Here is an 11499-nt window from a genome sequence, read left to right as displayed (position 1 = left end):
TTTCATACTATTGTAAGTTGCACCTTGAAACAGATATAACAAACGAAGAATCAAACAATAACACATATATAACATGATTTACAAAGGGAGCTTATTTTGGTCATGAAGCACCTTCAACTTTTAATTTGATAATTGAATAGCTCATTGGTATTTTCCAGCTGAATTCTAGCTAATAAATTAATAGGCTGATTTGTCACTAGCAACCTAGACAGGTCAAGTATATCTTGCCTAAAAGAATTCCATAGATGAAGCACCCCATTATCTTTTCAATAAAAATATCATCAGGGGGTCCAATTAGCATGCTTTCAAGGGGACTTATCAGATCATTTCTATACTTCTTTCTGTATTTTCTCTTCTTCCAGATCAGATCAGTCGCTCAGTTGTGTCCGACTCTTTGCAACCCCATGAAGCACAGCACACCAGGCCTCCCTGTCCATCACCAACTCCCGGAGTTCACTCAGACTCATGTCCATCGAGTCAGTGATGTCATCCAGCCATCCTCTGTCGTCCCCTTCTCCTCTTGCCCCCAATCCCTCCCAGCAACAGAGTCTTTTCCAATGAGTCAACTCTTTGCATGAGGTGTCCAAAGTACTGGAGTTTCAGCTTCAGCATCATTCCTTCCAAAGAAATCCCAGGGCTGATCTCCTTCAGAATGGACTGGTTGGATCTCCTTGCAGTCCAAAGGACTCTCAAGAGTCTTCTCCAATACCACAGTTCAAAAGCATCAATTCTTCGGCTCTCAGCCTTCTTCACAGTCCAACTCTCACATCCATACATGACCACAGGAAAAACCATAGCCTTGACTACACGAACCTTTGATGGCAAAGTAATGTCTCTGCTTTTCAATATGCTATCTAGGTTGGTCATAACTTTCCTTCCAAGGAGTAAGCGTCTTTTAATTTCATGGCTGCAGTCACCATCTGTAGTGATTTTGGAGCCCAGAAAAATAAAGCCTGACACTGTTTCCACTGTTTCCCCATCTATTTCCCATGAAGTGATGGGACCGGATGCCATGATCTTCGTTTTCTAAATGTTGAGCTTTAAGCCAACTTTTTCACTCTCCACTTTCATTTTCATCAAGAGGCTTTTGAGTTCCTCTTCACTTTCTGCCATAAGGGTGGTGTCATCTGCATATCTGAGGTTATTGGTATTTCTCCCGGCAATCTTGATTCCAGCTTGTGTTTCTTCCAGTCCAGCGTTTCTCATCATGTACTCTGCATATAAGTTAAATAAACAGGGTGATGATATACAGCCTTGACGAACTCCTTTTCCTATTTGGAACCAGTCTGTTGTTCCATGTCCAGTTCTAACTGTTGCTTCCTGACCTGCATACAAATTTCTCAAGAGGCAGATCAGGTGGTCTGGTATTCCCATCTCTTTCAGAATTTTCCACAGTTTATTGTGATCCACACAGTCAAAGGCTTTGGCATAGTCAATAAAGCAGAAATAGATGTTTTTCTGGAACTCTCTTGCTTTTTCCATGATCCAGCGGATTTCACAAAGTACAGAGTAAGGGTTTCAGACCAGGGGTTAGATGAATTCACAGATGAATTTCCCAGTTCATCTATGAAGCAGGTATAAAGTTGACATGAATAATATATGGCAAAAAAATTAATTTTATACCTGAAGTGCAAGGTTGATTTAACAAGTGGAAATCAATCACCAGGCTAAAAAAGGAAAAATCATACAAATATCTCCATAAATAGAGAAAGAGCATTTCATTAAATCAAATACACTTTCATAATAAAACTCCTAGCTGTAGATTTAGAAATAAAATTACTCATTCTGATAAGTGATTGCAAAACAGCTCCAGCATAGCATATAGTTGATGCTGAAATATTGGAAATCCCTCTACCATGTCCCTAAGGTTGGAAATAACAAAATTGCTTATTGTCAACACTAATGATTGGTGTTTTATTGGAAATCTTGTCCAGATGAATAAGAGAAGAAAACTAAATAAAATGAGCAAAAAGATATAAATAAATTATTATTCATCACAGACAATATTTTTGTTTAAAAATGACATATATTTCTATAGTTTCCTCAGTCTGTGGCAGTCTGCTTAATCATAATAGCTAACCCCACTCCAGTACTCTTGCCTGGGAAATCCCAGGGACAGAGGAGCCTGGTGGGCTTCCGTCTATGGGGTCGCACAGAGTTGGACGCGACTGATGCGACTTAGCAGCAGCAGGAGCAGCAACACATAATATGACTTCCCTGGTGGCTCAGACAGTAAAGAGTCTGCCTACAATGCAGGAGACCGGGGTTCAATCCCTGGGCAGGAAGATCTCCTGGAGAAGGAAATGGCAACCCACTCCAGTATTCTTTCCTGGAAAACCCCCTGCTTCGTTTGTTTACCTCAATAGATGGCAAACTTGATGAGCATAGGATTGTTGGAAAGTAAAGATGAATATAGATTTAATAGTGTTTTAGACAACCTGCTGAATGGACAAATATATTTGTAAATCTATCTGATAAGGGCTTATAATTCAAAACAAATAAAGCACTCTACAACACAATAGCAAAAAAAACCAAAAAACAATTGGGTTAAAAAATGTCAAATCTGAATAGACATTTTTCCAGTGAAGACATACAGATGGACAACACAACTATATGTTCAACATCACTAATCATCAGGCAAATGCAAACCAAAACCCACCTTACACCTGTCGAATGACTACTTACAATACTGGATGCTTGGGGCTGGTGCACTGGGACAACCCAGAGGAATGGTAGGGGAGAGAGGAGGGTTCAGGATGGGGAACACTTGTATACCGGTGGTGGATACATGTTGATATATGGCAAAACCAATACAATATTGTAAAGTAAAAAAAAAAATAAATAATATATAAAATTAAAAAAAAAAGTCCAAAAAAAAAAAAAAGCAAATAACAAGCATCAATGTGGATTAGAGAAAAGGGAAACTTCATGCAATATTAGTAGGATGTAACTGGTGAAACCACTGTGGAAAACATTGGATCTTCCCCCAAAAATTAAAAAAAAAAAAGACTACCATGTGACCTAGCAATTTCAAGTTCCACAAGTGAAATAAAAACCTAGAATTTATCTGGAAAAAAAAAATTGAAAGCACTAATTTGAAAAGATACATGCACCTTTATGTTCATTGCAGGACTATTTACAATAGCCAAGTTATGGAAGCAACCTAAGTGTCCATTGATAAAATGAATTAGAAAAGATGTGACTATATATGTAGGAACACTATCCTGCCATAAAAAAAGAAAGTTTGCCATTGCAAGAACTTGACACTATCATGCTAAGTGACATGTCAGACACAGAAAGGCAAATACCATATTATTTTACTTATACATGGAATCTAAAAAGCAAAATAAACAAATAAAAGCAGACTCTTAGGACAAACTGGTGGTTGTCAGACAGGGTGGGTGCTGAGGGGATGAATGAAATAAGTAAAGGGGATTAGAGGAACAAACTTCCAGCTATGAAAGGAATAATTCATGGGATTTGATGAGCCCACAGGGTTACAAAGAGTCAGACATGACTGAGTGACTGAACAACAATAACAACAATGTATACATAGGGAATATAGTCAATAATATTGTTACAACTTTGTATGGTAATGAATGATAATGGGAATTTGAATTTCAAGGGTGATTCTTGCATAATGTATTTGATTGTCAGATAACTAAGTTGTATACCTCAAAATAATATAACATTCTATATCAGCTGATTTTCACTAATTATGCATGTTTACTTATTTGAAAGTGAAAGTGTTAGTCACTCAGTCCACCTATTTGAGACTCTTTGCAACCCCATAGTCTGTAGCCCATCAGGCTCTTTTGTCCATAGAATTCTCCAGGCAAGAATACTGGAGTAGGTTGCCATTCTCTTCTCCAGGGGATCTTTCCGAACCAGGGATTGAACCTGGATCGCCTATATTACAGGCAGATTCTCTACTGTCTGAGCCACCAGGGAAGCCCATTTATTATTTTTTTTTTAATACTTCCTATTTTCCCAAGAGTTTTTTTAATGAGGAGTCAGTTTTGAAATTTACTCAGTAACTTTCTGGTAAAGTTCTAAAGTTCATTTTCTAAAATGTTTATGTAACTTTGTCTAAATCCAAATATTGTTCATTATTTCTCTTAGTATTATGTGATATTCTGTGGGATTTCAGAAATTTTCTCTTCATAGACACATTAAAAATTTAGCTAGGAGACCATGTAGATCATATTTGACTTTCTGTACACATAGGTGGAACCAGACTACAGAATGAGTTGGAATTGGGGAAGAATGGAGCAGAGAAATCCATTAATAGTCTTTTAAACTGCCAATATGGAAAAATATATAGCCTAGAAGCAAATAATGACAACAGAAGTAAAGGGGAGGGAAGTTAATTGAGACATGTTGAGACTAAAACTGGACAACTAGAGATAGCAAGTGAAAGTATGGACAAGACAACCACATAGGTATCTGTTTGTGGCGTATGGGGGAATGGCAATGATACTTATCAGGGCATTGGAGTGGATTATTATATTCTAAATTCAGTTTTGACATGTGATCTTGAAGGTGGAGGTGAGACTTTCATTTGTGTATATAAGCTACAACTCTGGATAGATTTCTCTGAAGACCGGTGATAAAGCTACAGACCAGGATGTGACCGTGCTGTACTAGAAGGCACAAGAAGGGAGACTGCTATGGGTGCTGATTAAGTATTCCACAAACGGTTTGGATCCTAGGTTCTTTCTAACCTTTGGCTCTCATTGTATATAGACTTTAAACGTTGTTAACTTTGGCATGACGTTAGCATCAAATGCATGGAAAAAGGATCAGGAAAGTCCATCTGCACACGACGATGTGTCATTTGGTTTGAGAAAGGCAGACCTCAGAAACTGACTTTGGTTTATATCTCATTGAATAACTCTGGACTATATGCCTACCTTACAACACTCCATAACTAAGGAAAATGAGATTATAGTAACTGGTTTAGAAAAAAATCATATCACATTGGAAAGGGAAAACTCAGTTCAGTCTACCTCATGTGTGTTTCTTTCCTATAAGTGTCCTTTTTTATTCACATAAAACACTCCACCTCTGACACTTCTGATCACCAGATGTAGAGGTTTCTCCCCATACCAAGCTAATATCTACAACAACTTAACTCAATTCTGGGTGTCCTAGGTCCTAATTTGCTTCAGTCATATTTGATTCTTTGCAAACCTATGGAGTGTAGCCACCATGCGCCTCTGTCTATGGGATTCTCCAGGCAACAGTACTAGAGTGAGTTACCATGCCCTCCTCCAGGGGATCTTTCCTACCCAGGGATCAAACTTGCGTCTCCTGCATTGGCAGGCAAGTTCCTTACCACTAGCACCGCCACAATCTAAGTTAATCCTTACAACACTATGTATTTGAAGCTAATGTTAGAGCTCATGGGTTAAGGGCTCAGTCCCACTAGACTCTTTCTGTTATTTTAAGTTGCCCATCTCAGTAATAGGTCCCCAGATTATACACAATTTTTGTCCGATTTGGCTACAAATCAGAGGTTCCCAGGATCCCCTCCTCAGCTTCTATTAATTTGTTAGAGTGGTTCACAGATCTTAGGAAATATTTACCTACATTTACTTGTTTAATTAAAAATATGATAAAGGAGCTACACAAATATCCAGATGAAGAAATACACAAGCAAAGACTGAGATGGTCTCAAGTACAGCAGCTTCTGTGCCTCTGGAGTCAGGGTGTATCACCCTCTCTAGGTTAGTGGATGTGTTCACCAACACTGCCTTTCTACAATCTAAGAAGTTTTCAGCTGCCCACGTTGGGTGAGATCAGTTCTCAGAAACCCTCTCATTTATCCTGATATCTCAAATTTCTTTTGGATTTTATTTGTTCTACCATTTTTAGGAGGATTAATAAATTGTGTTTTATTCATATTTTGAATATTACATAGTTTAGAGAAATTACGTTGAACTATATATAATAGGGGCTTCCCTGGTGGCTCAGTTGGTAAAGAACCTGTCTGCAGTGTAAGAGGCCTGGGTTTGATCACTCAGTCAGGAAGATCCCCTGGAGAAGGGAATGGCAACCCACTGCACTATCCTTGCCTGGAGAATGCCGTGGACAGAGGAGCCTGTTGGACTACAGCCCACGGGGTCGCAAAGAGTCAGACACGACTGAGCAACTAACACACACACACACACACACACACATATACTAATAGAGACATTATCAAATCATATTGATAGATATGAAATGAAATGGCAAAATACATAGTTTCAAACTTACAGAAAAAATTAATATTTTTTAAGAATATGTTTTAAATATGAATTATCAATAAAATTTAGGAAGGATACATGCCAAATTCTGGGGGAAGAAAATACGGTATTTATGGATATTCAAAGGAACTTTTTAATGTAACTGTTCAGGCTTTTGAGACATTTTTAAACTTGCAATTTATGTATTTGAAAATAATATTATATTAAAGTGACAAATATGAAGAGCCTTAATTATATAGCTTTGATAACTGCTTTAATGTCCTAGGGGATTCTGTGCTTTGCTGACACAATTCTAGAACATAGAAAAAGAAGAAACGATCGTTTACCCTCTTCTCAAAAATAACATTTTTATCATAAAATATTTCATTTTATACTAATACCTCTAATTCTCTTGTTCACCTTCCTTAACCTTTAAAAAATCATGGAAATTTTAAAATAGCAGCACAATGACTGTGGGTTAATGCAAAGCTAAATTGGACCAAAGTTATCTTGGCACATTGTCATGCTTTTTTTTTTTTTTCTCTTTCAACTTTAATACCCACCATTTGTTAAGTGAGGCAGTACCTAAAAAAGGAATCTCAGAATCCTGTTTGGACACTGTTTGGGAAGAAAACCAGGTTTTGAGAGGGGCACTCTGTCTCAGCCACTGGCCAGAAAACGATCTGTTTGAAATCTGTTCAGTCTGAGAGCGATATGGTGACTTGGGGAAGGAAGGGGACCTCTCCCTTGTAAGGCAGACTGGCTCCGTTTCCCTCTGTGTTTTCCACCGCTGTTTATAACACTTGTGCTGAATGCTTGTAGTGACAGTAATAGTCATAAAATATGGCTCAAATTTCATTTTTAATTGAAATATAGATTAATTTACAATGTTGTGTACATTAGATATACAGCAAGATATTTGGTCTTATATATATATATATATATATATACACATATATATAATTATATATATTCTTTTTCATTATGGGTTATTATCAGACACTGAACATAGATCTCTGTGCTACAAAATAGTTTTTTGTTGTTTATTATATGTAGTAGTGTGCATATGTTAATTCCAAACTAATAATTTATTTCCCTCCCCTCCACCCCATTTGGTAACCATAAGATTGTTCTCTATATCTGCGAGTTTGTTTCTGCTCTGTAAATAAGCTCATTTATATCACCATTTTTAAAATTTTCCACATATAAGTGATATTATATGATATTTGTCTTTCTCTGTTGACTAACTTCACTTAATATGATAATCTCTAGGTACATTCATGTTGCTGAAAATGGCATTATTTTGTTCTTCTTTTATGGCTGAGTAATAGTATTCCATGTATATAGTATCCATATATATATATATATATATATATATATATGCCACATCTTCTTTATCCATTCCATCAATGGACACTTAGGCTGCTTCCATGTCTTGGCTATTGTAGAAAGTGCCGCTATGAACATTAGGGTGTATATATGTTTTCAAATTAGAGTTCTCTCCAAATATAGACCCAGAAGTGGAATTGCAAGATCATATGGTAACTCTATTATTCAATTCTGTCACTGACAAAAGTAAGTAAATGGAAAAAAGCTTCAGTCAAATATTAATACTGCAAAGTACCATACACTTTAAAGACAAACAATGAAACTGAATAGATTTTAATATAAACCTGGACCTCTTTACTATTGCTTTAGCTATTTACATAGTTTGTGTCTGTCACCTCTTTACAGAACAAAATATCTTATTTCAGAATTTTTTTTTACTTTTAAAGATATCTCAAAATCAAGATTCTTAGAAGTCATTTTTAGTAGGAAAGCTAGTCTGGAAGTTTTAAAGTCAGACAAATTTCTGTGTATTTTGTTGTTCTAGTATTTTTGAACTTAAGACTTGGGAAAAATCAAATTTCTCTTCTGCAAAATTGCAAGAACTGTGACTCTTCAAAAAGGTAATATGTACATATATATATACTCGATTAGATCTGATGGAGTATTTTTACAAAAATTTAAGGATAATGAAGTTAGAATTCAATAGTAAGAAAATAGTCAAAAGACATAAATGATGCTGATGTTCCTTTTAAAAAGTCTTATGTTTGCTGAGGGAAAAAAGCTGAACAGAAAGAAGAGCAAAACTCAGAAGGAAAAAAAGTACAACAAAAAGGGAGCAGATATTCAAAGAAAAAAAGGCAAATAATACTAATAAATGGAAAAATAATTAATTTTGTAATTAAAAAATTACATCCCAGTGCCATCTCTCATCATCATAAAGACAACACATTGTATTGACAAGGCTATATTTTTAAGAAAGGGGATTTGTACTTTGTAGTTGGAAATGTAAAATGCTTTGAGTCCTATAGTGGGAATACCTAACAAAATGTATGTTTTTAAAATGCTTATCAAGGACTTGGTAGTTCATAAGTGCCAGTTATTGTACCTGATAATCTAAACTATATTTTCTAAAAGACTAGGATAATAAAGAAATACAGACAAGCAGGGAGACTAAAGAAAAAATATAAATAAAAAATGAGGGCAAATGGAAGAAAAAAAATAAGGAAAAAAGAACTTGCTGTTTGGTTTACAAAATATAGAAAATATATATATTTTGCAGAGTTCAATTTATATAGTATATGTGAACAGTTTAAGGACAAATGAAGTTAAATTTTATACATTCTTTTCTGAGAACAGTCAGGAATAAACGTAGTTTTCATTTCTTTATCATTTAAGCTACTCTCAAAAAAGAAATCTGTTACAAGTGAGGGAATAGAACTGGTCTATAATGTTAATAAGTGGAGTTACTCTGCCTATGAAATATATAATTTTATACACAGATTCAAAATTAGTAAAAATATTCAGCTTAGAAACGTGCCATCAGCATCTGGGGTCTCCTTTGGATGTAGATGGGCTTTCCTCAAGTCATTTGATAAACAAATTTTTCTCACAGTTTGTAAAAGATTTTGATTGAATTCAGTTTGCTCACACATATCAACTTTAGCAATAAATTTGTTTCTAAGAGTCAAGTTTTGTGTGAGAAATGTAGCATTAGATTATTGCCCTAAATAAGAGTTAAAAATAAAGAACCTCCAAATATATTATAGACCTATGCACTTTTAATGCCAAAAAGGAAGATTCAAGCAGTGGAGAAATTCTTTATAAAATACATTAATATTGTTATTTTATGAGAATATTCATTTTGCATAAGCAAAGCACTCTTTCTGTTGGGTGAAGTTTTTAAACTTCCTTTATACACATTATTAGCTCCTGAGAGCTGAGACTGAGTCAATAAATCTTTATTTTCAATTTGGAATTTAGCACATTTCCTAGGATTTAAATTTTGCACAGGAGAAGTGTTTGTCTGCTCTCAAGCACCCAAACATTTAGTTCTTCTTTCCATTCTAGAACTTCTTAGTTCACTTCTTCTGGTCACATTAGAAATGTACTAAATGGAAGAAGCAAACCAGTCTGTGGTATCTGAGTTCGTTTTTCGTGGACTCTGTGATTCAAAGGATCTCCAGAAATTCCTCTTCCTGCCATTTTCTGCACTCTACCTGATGACCGTCCTGGGCAACCTTTTCATTGCATTCTTAATCATCACTGACTCCCATCTCCATTCCCCAATGTACTTCCTCTTAGCCAATCTCTCATTTGTTGACTTCTGCCTTTCCTCAGTGACCACTCCTAAACTGATCACAGACTTCCTAAAGGATAATAAAACCATCTCCTTTGGGGGCTGCATGAGTCAGATCCTCTTTATACATTTTCTTGCAGGAGATGAGATGGTACTGCTTGTGACAATGGCCTATGACCGTTGTGTAGCCATCTGCAAGCCACTCCATTACTCCAGAATTATGGACAGACAAAAGTGCATCTGGCTAGCTCTGATATCATGGATCATTGGCTTTGTACATGCCATAAGTCAACTAGCTATGATTTTAGATCTTTCTTTCTGTGGACCCAGAATAGTGGACAGCTTTTTCTGTGATATTCCCGAAGTGATCAAACTAGCCTGCATGGATACCCATACTCTGAGAATATTGATAAATGCTGACAGTGGTGTCTTGGCTGTAACTTGCTTCATTCTCTTGCTGATCTCTTACACCTACATCCTGGTAACTATTCACCTTCATTCCAAGGATGGGTCATCAAAGGCACTCTCTACCTGTACTTCCCACATCACAGTGGTGGTGCTGTTCTTTGGACCCTGCATTTTCGTCTATTTCTGGCCACTTAGCATCACTTGGGTGGACAAGGTACTTTCTGTGTTTTATACAGTAATTACACCTCTTTTGAGTCCAGCCATTTACACACTGAGAAATAAAGAAATTAAAAATGCAGTAAAGCGACTGATAAGTCAGCATAAGAATACAAAGTACAATTTTTAAAGCTTTCATATAATCAGTAATTCTACTGTTTGCTCCCTAATTTGGACATAGTTTGACATGTTAACTAAACTATAAATGTTCATATCTGTAAGTTATCAGTAATCTCAGATATATTTTTTGTGTTTATTCCATTAAGAAAATATGTTCAAAAAGCTAATACATGTATTCTTACCACTTGGAGAAAATAAAAATTTGTCTAAATATTCTTGTGTATTGTAAAAAAAAAAAAAATGCCTGGTGATTATAATAAGAATTCAGTTCAGTTCAGTTCACTCGCTTAGTCATGTCCGACTCTTTGCGACCCCATGAATTGCAGCACGCCAGGCCTCCCTGTCCATCACCAACTCCCAGAGCTCACTCAGACTCACGTCCATCAAGTCAGTGATGCCATCCAGCCATCTCATCCTCTGTCATCCCCTTCTCCTCCTGCCCCCAATCCCTCCCAGCATCAGAATCTTTTCCAATGAGTCAACTCTTCACATGAGGTGGCCAAAGTACTGGAGTTTCAGCTTTAGCATCATTCCTTCCAAAGAAATCCCAGGGCTGATCTCCTTCAGAATGGACTGGTTGGATCTCCTTGCAGTCCAAGGGACTCTCAAGAGTCTTCTCCAACACCACAGTTCAAAAGCATCAATTCTTTGGCACTCAGCCTTCTTCACAGTCCAACTCTCACATCCATACATGACCACTGGAAAAACCATAGTCTTGACTAGATGGACCCTTGTTGGCAAAGTAATGTCTCTGCTTTAATTATAAAATAACAATTTATGTCTATGGATGGTGCTAATGGTAAGAACTTGCCTGCCAATGCAGGAGACAAGAGGTGTGGGTTCAATTCCTGGGTCAGGAAGATTCCCTGGAGGGCATGTCAACCCACTCCAGTATTAATTCCT

At 36.5% G+C, this 11499-nt stretch overlaps 1 protein-coding gene across 1 annotated transcript; it reads left to right on the top strand.

Moving 5' to 3' along the window:
* Positions 1-8142: 8142 nt before the first annotated feature.
* On the top strand, positions 8143-10606 carry LOC147364873 (olfactory receptor 4K3-like). Its single transcript, XM_086322101.1, has one exon. The coding sequence runs from the start codon at positions 9668-9670 to the stop codon at positions 10604-10606; it is 939 nt and encodes a 312-aa protein (XP_086178227.1). The 5' UTR covers positions 8143-9667.
* The last annotated feature ends 893 nt before the right edge of the window (positions 10607-11499 follow it).

The sequence above is a fragment of the Bos grunniens genome, chromosome 10, assembly GCF_055505025.1.
Source record: "Bos grunniens cultivar Pamir isolate PY7600 chromosome 10, Bosgru_T2T1.0, whole genome shotgun sequence".
In the NCBI taxonomy this organism is placed as follows: domain Eukaryota; kingdom Metazoa; phylum Chordata; class Mammalia; order Artiodactyla; family Bovidae; genus Bos; species Bos grunniens.
This window is presented reverse-complemented; position numbering and strand designations above follow the sequence as displayed.